The following is a 21,198-nucleotide window of genomic DNA, read 5'->3' as shown; positions in this document are numbered from 1 at the left end:
CCTTATATTATTTTTTAAAAACTATAAATGATATAACTATATTTTGCAATGTTAATTATTATTATTTTTTAATAAAAAAAAGTGTCATGATCATTTTTATTGATCACCTCAAACAACATGAAAAAAAATGTAAAATAATATTACAGTTTAATAGTGTCCTTGAAGTGTGCAAATTGTGTGTCTGTGACGTACTTTATGTACAGTACTATCCAATAGCCAGCGTTGACAGTAATACTAAAAATAATACATTAATATTAAAGACAATTGTATTGGAATTGTATGGCAATTGTATGGCAATTACCCCATGTTTTGAATGGAATGGCACTCAATAGGCATTGAATTCTCAATTATAAATTGTATTCAAAAATAATATATAATAAGTGTTTAATTAATAGAAAAATTGTAATCATTTTTATTTTAGTCAAAATCATATATCAACTAATGTTTAGTCAAATTGTTTGTTAATTTAGTGATTGAATGCACACATGATTTACATAAAGATTGGACACAATTATAGTGATAATAATTTAGTGATTCAGTGATTGGACAACATTTTGAACAGTGATTGCAATTAGTGTTGGCTTTGGATCACAATTTGGTTACACTTTTACTGCTGAAGACATTTGTATTATAACTATAGATTGTTTGAGTGATTTGTTGAACAAAAAACAACGAAGACATCTGTGAATCCAATCAATTGATCCAATGGTAAGTCCAATAGTGATGTGATAACCAAAATATGTTTATTCTTGTATATCATATAAAGATGTGATGAAATGTTGTTACAGATATAGACATCTGAAGTTGATTTGCATTTTGAATTTGAAGATATTTTTAATCAATTTTTTGAGTCAACTGATTGTCTAAAGAGATGATAATCGACAACACGGATGCCCTTCGCAATTGGCTCACCAGTTATCTGGAACCGCTGTATGTGATGTCTATTTGATAGATAAGATATATGTTTATATAATATGATTTGATTTACAGATGCGATGCGGATCCACACGCTTTGGCCAAATATGTAATGGCATTAATCAAGAAGGATAAAACAGAAAAAGATTTGAAAAATGTGTGYTTAGATCAGTTGGAAGTGTTTCTTCAAAATAATACAATCAGTTTTGTGGACACTTTGTTTGAGACGATAACTAATAAGACATATATAAAGTCATCGAGTAATATATCGTCGTCGACAACAACAACACCAACAACAGCTGTCATCACCACTGCAACGACGACTACGACAACAACAATAACAACAAATACATCTTCAGCTAAATCGTCACCACAAACATCACAACAATTTCCTACTCAACAATCAGATGTTTCTTCACAACAGAAAAGTCAAGATTTAGGATCAAATGCGACAAATAAAACATCGGACCAAATGTTAAACTCTCAGAATACTGAGTCCTCATTAGTGTCTATTAGCAGATCCAGAGATAGACGAAATAGAAGTAGGAGTCGGAGTCGATCTCCATCTTTTAGAAGCACTCATCGAATTGATTTTGATCGCCGACAGAATCCCCGGACTCGTAATGGTAATAGTTATGAACGAAATGAAGAGCGACGTCGACACATACAACCGGCTAATCTTCAGAGACGAGGTGCTCCTCAGAGGTACGGCGGATATAGAGGCGCTGAACGAGATTTTAGACGACGGAGACCATCTCCAAGACGGTCGCCATCTCGATCTCCTTCTTACTCTAATTCTCGTTCCCGTTCTAGAAGTCGGTCGTATAGTCGAGACAAGGAATTACCGCCTAATAAAAGAATTCGTACTTCTTCTCGACCTAATTCTCGTTCTCCGAGTCCTCAAAAGAGTTCCCAAAAAGACGAAGAAAATAAAAAATGTCGTGATTATGAAGAAAAGGGCTTTTGTCTTAAAGGCCATTTGTGTCCATACGATCACGGCAATGATCCCGTTGTTTTGGACAGTAATGTTTCGGCTGCACTTGGAATCACTAACAACACTCCAACTAATACGCCTTACATGGCTTTACCTCCAAGTGGTCCATACAATTTGGCTGAGCCTTACAATCCTGAGGCACCCGGAATGGACATACAAAGACAACATCCACCTCCTGGACCGGGAGGTCCACCACCACTATTAGGACCAAGAATGCCGCCGCCACCACCACATGGTTATTGGCCACCACCTCCTATGCCTATAAGAGGTCCAATGCCTGGTGGACCACCTCTACCACCGCCACAATTTATGGCACCTCCTGGAAGACCACGTGAACTGATTGGTGTTCCCACAATTGATAACTCAATTCGACCGAATCAAACTCAATCTAATCGTACAGTAGTTGAACCAAATGTATCACAAATGTCTATCAGAGGTGGTATGAGAGGCGGGTTTACTAAACATGGAAGGGGTGGCTATAGAAATGTTAGAAGAGTTGCTAATGAAAGTTCAGACAAGTCATGTCTGGAAGTCCGCAAAATTCCATCAAATTTGAACTCAATTTCACATTTAAATCAACATTTTTCCAAATTTGGAACAATCGTTAATTTACAGGTAATTTAGTCGTGTGATTCATATTTAGTATTATTTTTTAACTTTAATTGCAAAATATCAGGTATGTCATGAAGGAGATCCCGAAGCGGCATTAGTACAATACGCAACAAATAGCCAGGCATTTGCAGCCATACGAAGTACAGAAGCTGTCCTTAATAACAGATTTATAAAAGTGTTTTGGCATTCAAAAGACCAGCAACAGACACACGAACACATGTACGGAGCAAAACCCGACAACACCGATGAGTCCGACAATAAGGACACTTTGGGTACAAAAGTTAGTATAAAAGATCGTTTGGGACATAAAGTGAACGAATCGACAGAAAATGTTTTGACGGCCATCAACTCGAGCGGAACTATTTCGAGAACAGTATTCGATCCGTCAAAACTCAAGAAAAACAATACAATCGTTCATAAAGAAGCCAACAGTAAGAGTAATAACGAGGAAACGGCGTTAAGTAACGCGACTTTAACTCAAATTAACGCCAAAAAAGCATTAAAATTGAAGTCAACAAACACACAGAAACAACAAATATTTAGTAAACAACACAAAATATTACAAGAATTGATTACAAATCAGAAACAATTAATGACTAAATTGGAGAAGAGTGCCAATGAAACTGAAAGAAATACCATTAAACAGACAATCGATCAAATTAGTGATAAAATACAAGTGATTTCTGATTATATTAAGAAATTAATGAACGATTCAAAGAATTTAAAAAAAGAGCAAACAAGAGAGGAACTGATGACAGAGATACTCAATACAGATCTCGATATGTTTATTAAAATGCAAAACAATGACGGCTCGTATGTAGACCTGGCTAACAGATACGCTAAACTCAAGAAAAAGGAAAAGATTTTAGTATCCAATAGGGGACGACATTTTAGTCCGTATCCCATGAGAGGTCGCGGTTATCCTCGTAGCAGAGGTCGCTTTAGACGCGGAGGTAATCCACATCTTAAAGTTGATCGAAGAACCAGAAAATTGTTGATTCCAGACATCAATAAAGACGACATGACTGACCTCTTAGAGCACTTAGCCGTAAGTTTTTGTAATTTTTATTTTTTTCGACACATTTTTGGCTAATTTTTTATTTATACGATATATTTCTGTAAATACAAAACCATAAAAACCTAAAAACAAACAAACAATTGGAGTCATGAAGTCATTGATTAGATTTGCGTATTTGTTTCAAACATGATATCAATTGTTTGATTAGTGTTTTTCTTATCAATTATTTTATAAACTCTACTAATGTTTGTCTGATGAATGGCTTATAATGTAAACTGATTTTTGTCTTTGAAGTCAAATTGTTAATCTCATTGCGTGGTCGCTATGTTTGCTTATAATCATTGTGTGAATATTTGCTATTATTTGTTAATGTGATTAATTGAAAGCCAATATTATTGAAAATCCATGCAATCGTAATTAACTGTGTAATGAGACACTAATTAATTGTATAATTGATATGTCTGTCATAATTATATAGCAATTCAGTGACGTCGAGACAATAGAGCCGTCAACTAATGGCGCGGTTGTGACTTTTAAAACCCGAGTTGACGCCGAAAATGCCGTACAAAATATAAGTCAAATTAAATTTAAGGAAAACTTTCAGTTGAATTATTCGTGGTTTGACGACAAGTCACCTAAAATTGATGGCAACTCTTTGTTAAACAAAACTAACAGCCAATCCAAGTCAGAAAATGAGACCATAGATAGAGAGGTACTGTAGTTGTGWWTAAATAGATGGACGTATTGATGGATTTGTTTGACTTTTTTTCTCCTATAGATTGAAGGCATTGGAGAGGAATTGTTAGACTTTGAAGAAGACGAGACTGAAGAAGACGAAAGTGAAGCTCGCAATTGGAAAGCCTGATACACACGACTGTCCTATAATTATATACTAAATTTAGTTAATATTTAATAAATTAACAAAAATGTTGTATTTGTATAATAATAATAATAATTTTTGTGTCTATTATTAATTATTATCATTGTTTTATTTTTTGACATACAGAAGTTAAACAACTATAGCATATAATAATATATAATTATATATATATTTGTTTTTGTTTTATATATATTAATTTAATTATCACTAGAGATAATACAAATTTATATTTCACTGCTTTTTATATATATTATATATATCATAGTATTTATCACTTTATTTAGATAAATGTAAATGAATTTATGGTATTTAAATATGTGGTAAAACATTTTTTTAAAAATGATTTTATTGTAATTGCAAAATTATAAAAATATTATGTAAATCCGATTTATCATTATATTTTGAAAATAATTTAAGATATTAATAAAAATAAGAAAATATTGAATCCCTATGAAATATATAGGGAGTCATAAGTATATTTAAAGGCAAACCCTATATAAACTATTTGTTTATTATTTTTTCTAATATTTTCAATTCTTTTAGTTTAATTTGATTGCCGAGTAATTTATGACATTTTGTTGCATAAATTAAAGTAACTATTGATGCGATTGAAGTAATAAATAAAGATTAAGTGCTTAATTAAAGTGACGATTTGTTGGTTATATAAAGTTATATTTAGATACTGTGTATATATTGATGATTTAGCAATGAGAGCACCTATACATACAATAACCCGACATCAGAGTTGGCATCTGTTCGGTCCATTTGTGCAATGTTTGGGCTCTGATAACAAGTCATAACAGTAATTGAATCGACCGGTGCTGTTGTTAAGTCATATAAATGATTGAGAGGTATATTCTCTATTAAAGTCAATAGTGTAGTGAAATAATTACAGAGAATATAAATGTTTAAACGCTTTTTATTTATATATGAGTTTGAATTGAAGTCTCAAAACACATATAGTAATCATTTTGACGGTGTGTTTGTCTGTCAACATAACACAACATATCAATTAAGTGAGATATAGACTGCAATTAAGCCAATTATCCAATAAAAATATAAAAATATATTCTGCAATAACTCAATAACAGAGAAATAACTTTAGTTTTACTGTTAGATCTAATAAAGAGCTTAATATTGTAATCCATGTTCTCAACGGTAGTCTTATATTATTATATGCTATACTAAGCGATACTATGAGAAACAAATTATTACATTATAGCCATACAGTTATAGTTTTTGTCATATTGTATTGTATTAGACTTATTTGAAGTATATTTGACGTGAATTGCCATATATTGCCCCACAATATAAAATAAAACACATAGAAATTACAATTATTGTTTGGTATACAAGTAATATACAACTGCACTGTTGTGTTTTTGTAGGCACTGGTGGTATACAGTATTGTATTGGGCGTTGGAATATTGAAATTTATGATCGCTTACTATAATATAACTAAACTCAACAATTATATTGTATTATAAAAAGGGCTGACATCAATGTACCAACACTTCATTGTTGTGTAGTTATCATTACTTTTTGACACAAACAGTCAAAACCTAACCGCAAGTGATGTTATGTTTTATTTTTTGAAAAAAATCTAATATTTTTAACCATAAGATGTGATATCAACTCATTTGAGATGATTCTCAGTTAATATTCTCGATTCTCATATTCCGATAGTGCGGTGCTCTATGAGTGTCATATAAATATCAATGTCAGTGACAACTATACCATATATATATATATAGCTTAAGCCATTATTGTATTGTGTTATAGATCCCGGTGCTCATCAACAAAACTGCACCTGAAATGAGAGAATAAGTATTACTATTATTATTATCTATAATGGTATTGCTATCATAGAAACGGCAGTCCATATCTATTTGCTCACAACATATTCTACAATGACTTTCCCATAACATCTAAATTTCTGAGATTTGCAAACAATTTTGTGCATAAATTCAAAAATGCCATAACATTTCTTTTTATACTAAAAAAATATGGTAAGTATCAGCACTTAGTGTAACCAATTATATATATAAATGTTATTGTATTTGTTGACCAATCAGTCAATCTAATCACTGATTGTAAGGAGAAAAAGTGCAATTAATGGTTTTTACAATGTGGTGTCCACTTTAAAAGCGCTTAAAATATATCATAAAATTAGTTTACAGTGAATCCAATCTCTTAAAAGTCTGTGTCTGAAAAAATATTGTAAAAATAAATAAAAATCAATTGCTTTTTTGAGGCACTGGGAACTGCTTTTGTCACAATACTGACACACACACTGACAGTACTTTTGTGGTGATGTTTCAGCGATTACGTGCTGATAGTTTTGAGCTTATGTATAACTAAAGCAATTTGGGGAGTCATAAGAAGTACTACTTTGATATATATGTTTGACTGTTTCTGGTGACAGTTGCCAATTGCTCTGAAATATATATATATATATATCACCGGTGCATTTTGAACACTACCCGATCACCCACGTTCATATGGGTGCCCCAACTACTACCCACACAACTACTCTCTGTGTCGGTGCCTCACGCGATTGTACTGCAAGTACTGTCCTTATTTTATGCCTCCAAGTTATCCGATATGGTGTATGTTATGTCCAGCAGTTTGTTTTGGATCATAACAAGCATAAGAAAACAGGAGTAACTGAAAGAAAGAAAGAAAGAAAGAGAGAGAGAGAGAGAGAAGTAGTGGTGAGTTGGTGTTGGTGTTGGTGCTGTAAGTGGATTGTTGGCTCAGTTACTCTTAGGCCTTATCACTAGCGCTATTGACAAGAGGTTGAGCGGCAAAAGTGTAATTCAAAATAAATAACTGATGTTTTCTGGGAAGGCATGTGAAGACAGGGGAAGGCAGGGCTCACTTTAGGTGAGACTTAAGGCGTTTCTCTACTATTTGTTGACAGCAATAATCTTAGTCTTTGGTCGCCTTTCACTGCACTTCTCAGTTGTCTTTTCAAAGCCGACATCTCTTTTAACTTTTTTGTTGTTTTCTGTCTTAAGGCGTAAAACCTATAAAAAGATGACTAAACGGCTAATAATATTAAAAAGAGAGAAAAGATATTTATAGGAGTTTTAGATAATAGCACTATAGAGTAGTACTGATATAATAAAAGTGTGTTAAGCCCTGGCATTTAGCTCCTGAGTGTGAACCCAGTAAGCCTTAAGACAAAGAAATTCAAGAATTTCTGACGAAAATTAAGACATAAATGCAAATGAAATGATAGAAGAGTACCGATTGATACACAAGTATTATGTGTGCTCTCAATAAGTTTCGGTATATTTTCAACACTAATATCAATAATAATGCAAAACGACAAACAAGACATTTCATGTCCGAAAACATGACATTTTCACAAGTTTTTGGGGGAAAAACACGACAACACTTGGGTTTGCATAGCATTTGGGTTTTTGTTTTATTAGTTTGTAATAAAACTATTGAAACCATTAAAAGTTTTGAAAGATTGGGACATTAGTGCCGTGGCATCAATAGGACCGACCGAATCATATTATATCAATTAGTGTCTCAAATAAAAGACACAAAAAGTTTCACTTCAATCGACTATAACAAAAAAAGTTGCGTCTCTTATAACTGTTATTTCTTAAAAAATATATTTTGTACTCACTCTACAACATGTTTGCAATATCTTATGTTATCACTGACAATATCTTATGGATTGTAAATTAATATTACCCATTGTTTTATCTCTAATTAAAAATCATAAATTGTTAGGTAAGACAAAAATATTTTATGATGTTTAGTGTGAAGCGCAAAACATTTTGTTTGATATCAACAAAAACATCAATTAATTGTTTTTTTTACCGAAAATTTTACTGATAGTGAAATCATGTCAAACACTTGTGAGGGTTTTTCTCTGTTTTCATTAGTATTTACTGTATTTAGTATTTGTTAGATATTGTTAATAATTATAATTATCTTCTTTTTACATTATTTTTACTATTTTATATAATGATATGAAAAAAGTCATGAGTTTTTCTGTCTATTACTTGAATGCCGATTGAATTCATAGTTAAAGATTAGTGAAAACATTTGCGGATGACATAAGATATTACAGTATTTATGTTTGAATTTTAAATATATTTCTTTCTTTCTTTTTTCTCTTATTTGCCGATTAATGAATAATACATTTGATTATTAAATTGAAAATTTATTTTATGGTGGGTTTGCACACAGATTTCAGTCAATAAAATTTCRTGTAATGAAAGAGACAAATAATGCTTTTCATATGTTAGCGAAATGTAATTATGAGATATTTTGGAAACTTAAGGCCTATGAAGTCAGTAAAGATTAAGACACTGGAAATATATATAAAATGCATTGAAATATATAGAAATTAGAGACAATGGGAGACAATGTGAAACACAGGATTAAAGAGTAAAACTCAATAAAGCGATTGCAATGAAGTCTAAACTTATGTCCAAAATTTATTTTTATACATTAAATCTGCCGACAATTGAATAGTCATTGAACCCATTGTTTGTTTGTTGTATGCATAGTATGTGTCAGACAATTGCAAGACTCGTCTAATTAGAGCAGACATTGCGGTCCCGTCGATAGCCTGTCCTATGAGTGTTGGCCTCATATCTGAGGGATTATTAAGTGTATAGTTTTGATTGTGAATCCGATACCGAATCTATTAATTTAGTATTGCATTGGTTGCTGAGTTAGTGCAGGCATTGGTAATCGTACTCACGGGAGACATAGACGTTAAGTCGGCTCATGTATGCTAAGCACTCACATGGCATACACTGGTAGCCCTTTCCTCCTCTTTTTATGTCTCTATCTTTGCGCTCAAGCATTGATGCACTGATGGCTCGTGCCTTACATTTTGAAGAGTAATTTCACTACAAAATAATACAGATATCCCTAACAAATGATAGCTTTCTGGCCCTCAGATAAATAGACAATTCAATGGACAGTCTCTTTTGGATATATTGTTTGCGTTGACCTAATAGTGGTAAACAATGTTAGGCATTGAATACCAAAAGACTTATCAATTTTGTTTGATTGACTTTTTCTCGTTTTCACAAACTTTTACATTAAATTTGTCTTTTGTGTAAATGTTTGCAGTATTGCCTACAATATATAGCATCTATGCCTATGACATATAGTATGACATAATATGTGAGCACTTTGTGCAAAACATAACCATAATTTTGATTTCTTTTTGGCCGCAAAATTGCCGCACAATATACGAGTCACTTGGGATGCGATAAACTATATGCTGTTTATGTATATCCTCTTTATGCAGTCAAATGCTCAGTCCTACTAAATATTACCCAACTGTTTATGACTGTTAGACAAATGTTTGGCCAAAATGTGTATTTTTATAYGCGATTCACATTTAAATCTAATGTTTGAGTAAAAAGCAATGACATATATATATTGCAAACTATGGCCTAACGTCTATAAAACGGCATTTCATTTCATGAAATTAACTTTTGGATCGCATGTAATACTAATAAAAGTGTTTTCAACATTCAAATTGTAAACTAATTTCAAGAAATAGCATCCAATAGTACTGTATTTTAACCAAATGGCACCGATCATCACAATAGCATTCAACTATATATATTGAATATTGCTTCTGGTGGTTATAGCACTGGTACTGGTGCTGTGCTAATTTCATGCCAGTTTCATTAGCTAATGAGTTTGTTAAAGTGAACAATAAAGTTATGATATGTCAATATAATGTCGTTATGTGTTCACTGCCTTTCCCAATGCTATACCTATGAATTCACATGAATAGCACCGATCATAGCACTCATCATAACATATACGCTATAATAGATATATAGATAGGGTTTGAAATTGCTATATATTTGCTATATTTCGGGATTCAGACAATGGCCTCGTTTTCTTACTCCTTTACTTACTCACTCACTCACTCACACATTTTATTGAAAAATGCAATCAACATACTATATATAAATTGGGGAGAGTAAGAGAGAGAGAGAGAGAGAGAGAGAGAGAGAGAGAGAGAGAGAGAGAGAGAGAGAGAGAGAGAGAGCATTATCTTGAATATATTTGAACAGTCGGTCTCCAATAGGCGCCTAAACAATCAATTGGTCTCTAGTTTGTGAGGTCAACATTATAGTCGACTCTTGTAAGCAATCATATGGACAGAGGCTATTGCCCACTATTGGTACACATATTGGTCTATTGCCTGTTATATATATGCCGACAATTGGTATAGGCATCCAAATCCCTGATAATTTAGGTGAGTCTCTAAGCCGACAATGAGTCGTGCTTTCAATTGACAATAATATGGACTTCATTGCACCCGACTATGGCTTTCCACTCAAAATGCTAGCCATGGGTTCCAATGGGTTATGGGGTTACTGTCGATAACATTTTTATCATCAATTTTATCGCATTAAAATTGAAAGTCAATTTCAATATCTGCTAAACAAACTCATATAAAAGTATTTTTAAATGTTTAATCTAAAGTCAAAATAAAAAAATTACATTCAATATGTTTCCCAAATGTCTAGTGTTTATTAGATTAATATATATTTCAGAAACAATAATAATAATGAAAATGTCATTTGTTTAGTAAAAAGTGTTGTAAATATAAATGGGATTAAAATATGATATTATTTAGTGAACACAAGATATAGTCTAATATTTTATAAGTTATTTAATAGGCATTATTGGTAGAGCTCTTGATTTAAGTATTAGTTTTTTAATTAATAATTGTTTTGCTAATACATAGAGTGAGTCTATATTATGTTATATTTGTTTGAATATATATTATTATATTAAATATATATCAAATATAAATACTTTTGGTTATATAATATGAATTAAGTATTTAGTGGACGGCTTTCCTTTTAGGCACAGGCAGTAGTGGCACCGTATCATACATTTTGCCGACAATTCCCAATAGGAAGGCTGACTTCACTGGAGAGGGTGTGTCGATTGACTACGATTGGCGGGTGCTGTCAGCACAGGCAGTGTATGATTGCGATGAAGTAGTTTTTGGGTAATTTCATGACACTTATAGATGGAATAAGTGGTTGAGAGGCTGTAGTTCTTGTCCAACACTTTTAATATTATGGTTCTCTGTTACAATCCCAGCACTAATATGTTTCCATCGGGAGTCCCAACCACTCACCACCGATTGCATCCAAGTGCTACCAATACAACTACCGCCAACTTTAACTTCGTGTCGTCAGCCGCACAGTTATCGGCCGCTGACCAGAACAGCTATCTCTACACACATACCAATAGTAACAGTCCATTGGGTCAGACGGTCGCCACACTGACGAGTGGACCACACTTAGGCTTACCCTCATCACCCATATCACAATATAATACTGAAATTGGAGCCCCATTGCCACCCATGTCTACCGAAGTTCTACAGCCACCACCGCCGCCACCACTGACGGGTCCTCACACCTGGTACTCAATGACACAACAACCTGTTGGATGTCCTGGTAGAGGATCAATGGTGGCCGCTTCACCATTTGTTGATGAATGGTCCGCACCAAACACTGGTTCCCCGCTGTCAGCCAGCAGTCCCGTCAGTTCACTGCCTCCCTGTGCGCTCGCAAGTGCAATGCCTATGCATACATCATATGGTCAACCATTGCAAATGGGCGCATATCATCCACACGGTGTTCATCGCGCTGACCCTTATAGTGAACACTTGCATCATATACCACACCACTATCATACACATCCTTATCAAAACTCCGGTATAATTGCACAGATGAATAGTGAGGTCACATCAGTTCATCCGAGTCCTGATTCCGGACTTACGGCATCCAGTGATGGCACCGAATCACCCAATGCTCACCACAACGACACCAGTGGTATGAGTACAACACCCAATGGGACGGTCATTAAGAGCGAGAATAATACTAACGGTGCAAATCGTCCGCAACCGGCCCGCAGTCCATATGAATGGATGAAAAAACCTTCGTATCAGAACCAGACCAACCCTAGTAAGTGTATGTTCTCTCTAATTGTTGTTATTTACATCAATTTAAAAATATTATTTAATATTTATTTGCTTACATTTAGTATACATACAGTATATTATATTTATTTTTAAATACTATATATAATGATTGATTGCATTTGTAGGCAAAACCAGAACTAAAGACAAATATCGAGTGGTATATACCGATCACCAGAGACTGGAGCTCGAGAAGGAGTTCCACTACAGTAGATATATAACCATCAGAAGAAAGTCAGAGTTGGCCTCAATGCTGTCGCTATCAGAAAGACAGGTATGTTATGTTCTCAACTGTTTACTCCCTGTGCACTCAATTATGCAAAATAGTGTCGGCATTATAGGAGTTTCTTTATAGTCACTGTAAACGATTAAAACAAATATTTTGCTTCAAATAAAACTCAAATCAACAGAATTGTAATAAAAATTTTGTTTTTCTTTTTTATTTTTCATGTCTTTCGCCCGGATTTTTAGGTTAAGATTTGGTTTCAGGTGAGCATCATTTTGAACTAAAATTTTTTTGTTTTATCGATAAATTTGTTTTTGACTAATATCTGACAAAAAAAAATCTTTTTAATTTGTTTGAAATATAGAATCGAAGAGCGAAAGAGCGAAAACAGGCAAAGAAAAGGGATGAAGTGATCCGTAAAGACCATCACAACAATCCAATAATGTTTTAAAAAAAGACTTATTTGTCATTAGTGGACACATCCCACCAATTGATTTATATTAGTTTAAAATTTTTAAATGTATTTTATTTGTTATGTTTTTTAAATGATCCTATTTTTCCCAATATAATGATATTATTGAAGAAGAAAAAGAAAAAAACGAAAACTAAATAAAACAAGCAATTGATTGGATTATATGTTTGGAATTATAGCCTATAGTAAGTCCATATATACATACCTTTCCCTTTGGTTTTCTATTTATATAACATTACAATAATATAAGAAATTATGTTAAAACCAATAATATTATAAAACAGGTTGAAATTTTTGTCCAAATTTTGCTTGATCAATGTTTAACTAAAAATGTTATTCAATGTAAATAAATCAATTTAAATCAATTTATGTTAAATATATACAATTAATGAGTTTATATTTGAATTTTTTTCATATTATATCTTATATTATATTATAAATTAAGTTTTTGAGTGAATGGATATTAAATTATGTGTAAATATAAACATTATTATATTAAATACAGTAAAATAACAATAAAGTATTCATTTATCTTTTTAAATAATTTATTTTGAAATTTCATTTCTTATTTTGCATTTTAAAAAATTGCCATAAAAATTGTTTAAAAATAATTTAAATATTTAGTAATTAATATACTATTGAGATATACTAGTAATGAAACAAAAAGTCATTTTAAAAATTGCAATTGTTTTTATAGTATACTTGACTAACTAAATTGCATACATGTGCGCCCATAGGGCCTAAAGGCATTATCAAGGTTACAACATTTATGTTGTTATGTACTAAATACTGTAAGCTATAGTATAGTATTAGTTTTTTTAAACTTACACCTATAAAAGTAGTAAAAAATGAGTAGTTCAATTTATAGCATATAAATTATATTAGGCATTATATAGGGTATTAAAAATAAATAAAAATCCTATTTATACTAAATTTATTTTCTGTAAACCAATTATTTATTTATTTTTATTTGAAGTCAAAAAAAAGTATAAATATTTTTTTTTTAAATCGCATTTAATAAAAATGATATATTAACTATTTAATTTTACAAATTTATTTAACAATAATTTTATTATATGACTAATTTTTTTTTATTTAATATCAGTAAAAATAGTAAATAAAGTTTATTTAATTAGAGATTTTTTTCATATAAATATCATTGATTGCAAAATAAAAATGAGATATGCGCTCCAGTTTACTAAAAATTTGTTATATGAATTGGCGTCACAATGGTTGCATACCGGTGCCGCTTATGTATTGATATGACGCTTGAAATCTACCTGATAATTTATAGATTCAATTTTAGTTTGTTATAATAATAAATATTTTTTTTCCAAATACGGCATTTAAATACAAGTTTTTAAAAAATAAAATTTGTATTAAACACAAATTAATTATATTTTAGGTCAAATTGAAAGTTCATTAAACCAATCAAAACTGTTTGAAAATATTTATTACTTTGCAAACAATTAAAACACACAAAAATGAAATGAAATTTTAGTTTTTGTCAAAATATATATATATACAGATATATTTATTATTTATTGGTTAAAAATTCTAACATTTTATATATTATTATTAATATTATGAGTTTACAAAATAAAACATAAAAAATCATATTGTGTTATAAATTAATAATCAAAATTATATTATGTTTATGTATTAATTTATACTAAGTTATATACTGTATATAACTTAAACATGAATTCATTCATGGACATTTAATTATGATAATTATTTAATGAGTTATAAATATCATATAAATCTTTAATTGTATAAATATTTTTATTATTATAATGTTAATATAATTAATTAATTAATTATAACAGTTGCTTATATTAAAGATATCATTTAATTGCAGATGTCTGCTCCATAATTAAGTTATAAACTTATATTATTAACAATCAAATACTGCAATAAATATTAATTACAGTGATTTAATGGTAAGCCAGTATTATCAGTTAATTTATTTTTAAAAATTATTTTGTTATGTATATCTAATATTTATATATTTGTCACGTATTCCTTATTTAAAACATTAAATTACTGTAATATACAATTTATATAATTTAAATATTTTTACAAAATAATAATTTTACATTTTATTTAAATAAGATTTTTAAACATTTAATTTTTGATTAACAGAATTTTATTATAAATTATAATGATCATCATCACTAGTAATAAAAATATAATTTATAGACTTATATTAAATCTATAGCTAATAAACGGGCAAACAATATAAGAGTTGTTAAAATAAATTTTATTTATTTTTATTATAAGATACACGCTTTCTCATATTGTATATAAATAATAAATATTATATTTAATAAAATCAAGTTTAGCACATCATTTAGCTGTTTTAATATGACTTATAAATAATGACTTAAGTCTATGTAATTAATGTTAAATTATGCCATTATTGAAGTAAGAAAATTTGTATTAAAAAAATATTTATTTATTGCTAATTTTTAATTGTAATAAATTTTTATATAAATTATTTATAAAAATAAAATATATGATAAATAAATAGAAGAATATAAATATAAATTAAGATATGACAACATTTGTAATAAATATTATTAACTAATTTATATAAGTTTATACAATCATCTATTTAATGATTTTATATAAAATTCATTGAGTATTAACCAAAAAGGCGAATCTCTGGTCACTCTTACTCTAAGTTTATTAATTAATCCAAAATCTTTTAAGTTTGTTATTTTGATGAATCCATCGACAAATGAACCGATTATGTAATATCCATCCGATGTGACGACAAAACTCGAGTTTTGAGATATTTGTGGTATAATTTCAACAGTGGTCTCATCGGGTATCTTGTCGTTCGGGTGCTCAAAGTTACCCGAATTGATTGTCAATTCATCTAAAACTGTCGGCTCATTGAATGTAATGATAATGTGATCGCCATCTTTAGGATTGATTGCCCAGAAATAGTCATCTCCTTTGTATGACTTGGAAATAGTGTGGTCTTTGAATGACTTGAGTGAAGTGATCACATCTGCCGGTGGATTGTCTTTGTGTACAATATATGAAAAAGTTTTTGTTTTGAAGAACTTGTCCTTTAATTTTTGAACTTTTCCGTCAAGACTTGAATGATAGCCAATGTGCTGAAACAGAGATGTCTTGTGTGTCCGCCAAAGACTATCTTTGCGTTGGCGGCAGTCTTTTGCATCCTTGTCTTTACGACAAACCCGTGTTTGGATCAGATAGTCGAGCAGCCAATCGGATGGCTGATCCTCGTGAAAGATGAGCATAAATGTGATTAATTGCGGCAAATCTTGACTTTTTAGCATTTGTCCGATAAATCCCAACCGACAGAAACGTATTGTAAACCATTCGGTTTTGTTTTTATTGAGATCAATGATTGCCTCTTTGATTAGTCCGACATAATCTGGAGTCGAAACCACGTCATCTTCGAGTTGGACATAATAATCACCTTTAGTGTAGGCATACATCATAAGGTAAGCAAAGTCTAGATTTTGTTTAGTCCTCCAATGAACTCGTTTAAGAGGATCGCCTAATGTTTGCTTTTTATAAAGTTTATTAAAATCAGGATAATATGTTGGGGACGGACTTATCACCGCTAAGATACCACTATTAATGTACTCTTCGAAGTGATGGACAATCATTCGCGTTGTGTTCATAACATAATTCATATCAGTTTCGGCTATAAATACAATAATATGTGTGTCATTCAAATCCCAAGGCTTTATGTTTTTAATGAGAAAATATAGAGTCAACTGAAGATAAGATTCTTTGGATCTCTTGATGTGAGGCACACCAAACACAAGAGATGCTATGATTTTAGTAATAAAAAATAATTTTTTAATTTTTATTTAATAATTTGGCTTAAATCTAGTGTATAGACAATCAGTAAAAAGAGTTAGTTTTATTACTTATCGGTAATTATTACATACAGTAATCAGTTAGTAGGTTAGTTTGGGTGAGTGAGAGGGTAGGAAGTAATTGGGTGGGTGTGGATGGGTTTGGGTCAAATAATTTGTCTATAATCTAGATTTGTTGCAATAATTTTAATTAAGTAAATAAAATCAATACCTTTATTAAGCGGCGATCTCTTCGAGAGCACGAATGATGGCGTAAGAGCTGACTGTTCATCACTAATATAAGTCAAGTATTGACTTAAAGATGGAAATTGTAATTTGTATTCACTGTGTGATGAATTAGCTGTGCTTTGAATTAATTGTCTAAAATTATTATTATTATTATTATTAGTATTAGTACTAAAACTATGATAACTATTATTATAGATGTTATGATTTTGTTTGTCGAGTAAATGCATGAATTGTTTTAACTTTTCCGGAGTCCACTCCAAGTCTTTATCATTGCCTTTGCCGGCAATCATCGATGTCTGTCTTGTGATGATATTCTTCACCGAATTCAATGATTGTTGACTATGGCTTATAATGAGTACGAGAAACAATGCAAAGAGTATGCCGACACCAATTTTACGATAACGGTTCCGGGATATAAACCTCATATCTAGTATATCACATAATATTTTTTCGCTCTCTATTTGTTGTATTAATATAAATCTCTGACACTTTTATCGCAGTCTTTAATATTATTAATATTATGCTTTACATAATAATACTAATAAGCACTTCATGTATCGGTACCACCAAAATGTCATTTTTGTAGGAACTCCTAAAATAGTGGGAGTGGTAGAGGTCTAGTGTACAAAAGCTTAGTCAACATCACTATATTATAAGCATATGTTTTGTGACAATTTTACGTTATGGTCTATGGTCTGCAAAATTTATAATACTTTTAACAATTATAGTATTGTTTAACACAAATAATAAAATATTGAATACATATTTTAATATAAAATAATAAATTCTATCATTTTATATCCTATTGTGGTATTTATGATATTTTAGGTTATTATGTGAATGAACAGTAAATCATTAAATTWWWAAAAATAATAATAATATATATTTATATTTATAATTCAATTTAAATTAATTTTTTCCAAATAAATATATGTAATTTGAAAATATACAATATATATAATAATAATAATTTAAAAATTAACGTATTATTTAGTGAATCATAATATTTTAAAGTGAAATAATGGCAATCATTTTGCACTCGGTATACATGTTGTAATGATTTTGTATAATAATTTAATTATATTTTTTGCAAAATTATATCTAAATTATAATCTCAATAATCATATATAAAATATAACTTACATTTGAGATGTCATCTTAAAAATAGTTTTATTTCAAAATATAATTTGTATTTTACTAAATAATTAATACACAGTACAGTATAATACTAATAAATTGTGTATCCGTTTGTAAATACATATAATTTGTGTGAATGACTTAACATTACAATTATATGCATTTTGTTTAAAACAATACAATAGATATATATTTATTGTATAACATTTGTAAGTCTAATCTTATCGCAAACTATTTGGTGTTGTTATTGGAGTCAACAATAATTTTATTTACGATATATTTAATATACAGATATTATACATATGATTGACTATTAACACCTGTTTTATACTTGAAATAATAATTGTTAATATGTTGTATAAGTATAGTATTAGTAGTATTAGTAGTATTAGTGATTACCAATATTTAGCACTCGTTTACTGAATAATAATAATTATTATTATTATCAATCTATTGCTATAATCATTAATAATCTAATTATAAGTTTAGACAATAATCAATTAATAATCAAAAATTATTAATTGACTATAAGTTATATAACATTTTTAAATTTCAATTAATTATATGTATAATAATTGAATATAAATTTTTATGAATCAATGATTAGTTATTTCTAATCATTAATCATATATTATTTAAAACAATTAATTGTTATTACAATCACAATAAATTATATATCATAGAAATATTATAATTTTTAGTATATATATATATATATATATATATTGCATATCCGGTAATATTGTAAGTCTTCCTCAAAATCAATAAATAGACAAAAACTGTTATAAAGTGCTGAAATATGCTATACTTTTACATAGTATTAAACAGCGGCGGCGATGCTATTAATTTCAATTAAGTGGTTAACAATACGTTAGATTTAAAATTGACAAAATTGTAGATAATTTTAAACTCAACAAAATTGTAATTGGTCATTTTTTAATTTATTGCGTAATTGGTCAGATAATTGCAGTCGACTATTAATTTAAAAAATTTTTTAACAGTTGACTGTAAATTATCTGCTCAATCATACAATTAATTTTACAATAACCAATTATAATCTTATTTAGTTTAAAATTATCAACAAAATTGTCCATGGTCACTTTTAAATCTAACGTATTGTTGAACAGATAATTGTAATTAATAGCATCTCCGCCACTTTTTAAGACTCTCATACTTTTATTAATGTCGACTAGAATTGGGAGAAGTCTTCGGGTTTAGAGTATTGTCATCTGATTTGAATGTCTGTCCGCTGTCTTATCAAAAACATTCAAAAATAAAACAATATATTGTTATATATATAATATAATATTGACATCTGATTTGGTTTAAAATAAAAATATTATGAATAAGATATAATTAATTCAAGAATTAAGATAAAAATGTTTAAATAAATTCATATATTATAATAATAATCAAGTAATCATAAAATTTTCAGAAATAATTTATAAACTTTTGTTTTTATAATAATTGTATTTAAATTACAATACAATTATTGTCTTCTAATTTAATTAAAAATATTGTCTTCTTCTAAAAGTCGAGTCAACCCTAATGTCAACACAACTACAGTATTAGCTTAAAGATCATAATTTCTGATGAAAACCCATACAATTTGTGTTATACAGTATATCATAATTATTGTATAATATAATCAAGTGTTTGATATTAACATAATATTTAATTTATTTTAACTAATTCATATATACTCTGCATTTCTACTGTATTTATACATAAAATATTTATCTAAAATGTTAATTACACAAAATAAATATTTTATTAAAAAAAGACTAAATTTTAATTAATGAAGGTTTCAATTTAATATAACTTGAATATAATTTGAATATTTTATTTACTTAATAGTAATAACATTTTCCTTAAAAATATTAATTTCTCTTTAAATGTTAAATGCTTTTTGTTAATTATAACTAATTAAATTATACAATCAAAAAGTTTACTACTTTATATGATATATTGTATGCAATACAACATAAATAATTACTATACTTATGTATAAATCTATTTATGATAATTAATGTTATATTACGTTAAAAATAAGAATTTAGATATTAAATTGTTAATTATTAAGTGAATAAATCGTTTTTTTAAATAAAAATTTTATTTAAAACTAAATTACAATGTAATTAAACTATTTAGTGAAATTTATTGAGATTTATTTTTTGATAAAACTTTTTAAAATCTAGAATCGGATGAAATAATGAAATCTGTATCCGATTTTCATGTATAATAATTTATAAACAATTTCCACACATTTAAAGTCTTATATATTGACTAATTAATAAATAACATTTTAATAACTTTAACATAGATTTTTAAGAAACTACTTACAGTATAAAGAGATATATAAAAATAATTTTTAAAAAATATTATTTCATCGATTTATTTAACAGTACAACTCATACATACCAAACAATCCAGTACTACACTGTAACATACACTGTAACTACAGTAATACCATATTAATGTTACTTCAATACAATAATACAATATATGTAAAGTAACTAAAATAATAAAAATACGTTTTATACAGACATTACTAAACTATATAAATAACACTAAAACCAATGAAATTTCATATACAGTACTATTTTACTGTATTTATAATTACAGTTTACTTGTATATTAATTTTTTTATAAATCAATATCAATAGTAAATAAACACAAAAACCTTGGAATTATAAAATAGTTAAATAATTTTTTACTGACATTTAAAATAAAATATCATTTTAAAAATTATTTTAAATATCATGAAGTATTACCACAATATTCTTTGTATTAATTCTCAACATTTACTAAAATTTTATAATAATATTAAGTAATCAATTTACATGAA

General features: G+C 29.0%; 3 protein-coding genes across 4 annotated transcripts; 2 read left to right on the top strand and 1 right to left on the bottom strand.

The window, feature by feature from the left end:
- The first annotated feature begins 279 nt into the window (after positions 1-279).
- On the top strand, positions 280-4,447 carry LOC128961839 (RNA-binding protein 26-like). 2 transcript variants are annotated; one of them, XM_054308129.1, is made up of 7 exons: positions 280-708; positions 789-930; positions 991-1,620; positions 1,729-2,524; positions 2,586-3,569; positions 4,018-4,251; positions 4,318-4,447. In XM_054308129.1, the coding sequence occupies exons 2-7, from the start codon at positions 872-874 to the stop codon at positions 4,402-4,404; spliced, it is 2,790 nt and encodes a 929-aa protein (XP_054164104.1). In that variant the 5' UTR covers positions 280-708; positions 789-871; the 3' UTR covers positions 4,405-4,447. The 2 variants fall into 2 exon arrangements, with proteins under 2 accessions (XP_054164104.1, XP_054164103.1); XM_054308128.1 differs by having other exon boundaries at positions 991-2,524.
- A 4,209-nt stretch (positions 4,448-8,656) lies between these two features.
- On the top strand, positions 8,657-13,138 carry LOC128961676 (homeobox protein Hox-A4-like). The gene is made up of 6 exons (XM_054307935.1): positions 8,657-8,734; positions 11,277-11,443; positions 11,539-12,413; positions 12,550-12,695; positions 12,893-12,910; positions 13,012-13,138. The coding sequence occupies exons 1-6, from the start codon at positions 8,657-8,659 to the stop codon at positions 13,096-13,098; spliced, it is 1,371 nt and encodes a 456-aa protein (XP_054163910.1). The 3' UTR covers positions 13,099-13,138.
- Positions 13,139-13,943: 805 nt separating this feature from the next.
- On the bottom strand, positions 13,944-17,904 carry LOC128961675 (alpha-1,3-mannosyl-glycoprotein 4-beta-N-acetylglucosaminyltransferase A-like). The gene is made up of 3 exons (XM_054307934.1): positions 17,197-17,904; positions 15,801-16,936; positions 13,944-13,949 (listed from the first exon to the last, which is right to left on the bottom strand). Exons 1-3 carry the CDS (start codon positions 17,636-17,638, stop codon positions 13,944-13,946), a joined length of 1,584 nt encoding a protein of 527 aa, XP_054163909.1. The 5' UTR covers positions 17,639-17,904.
- Between the last annotated feature and the right edge of the window lie 3,294 nt (positions 17,905-21,198).

This window comes from Oppia nitens, unplaced genomic scaffold, assembly GCF_028296485.1.
Source record: "Oppia nitens isolate AA-2021 unplaced genomic scaffold, nextdenovo-longstitch-racon4-pilon3 scaffold5_pilon_pilon_pilon, whole genome shotgun sequence".
NCBI classification, from domain to species: Eukaryota; Metazoa; Arthropoda; class Arachnida; order Sarcoptiformes; family Oppiidae; genus Oppia; species Oppia nitens.
Note: the sequence above shows the minus strand (reverse complement) of the source record. Positions and strands in the feature narration are given on the sequence as shown.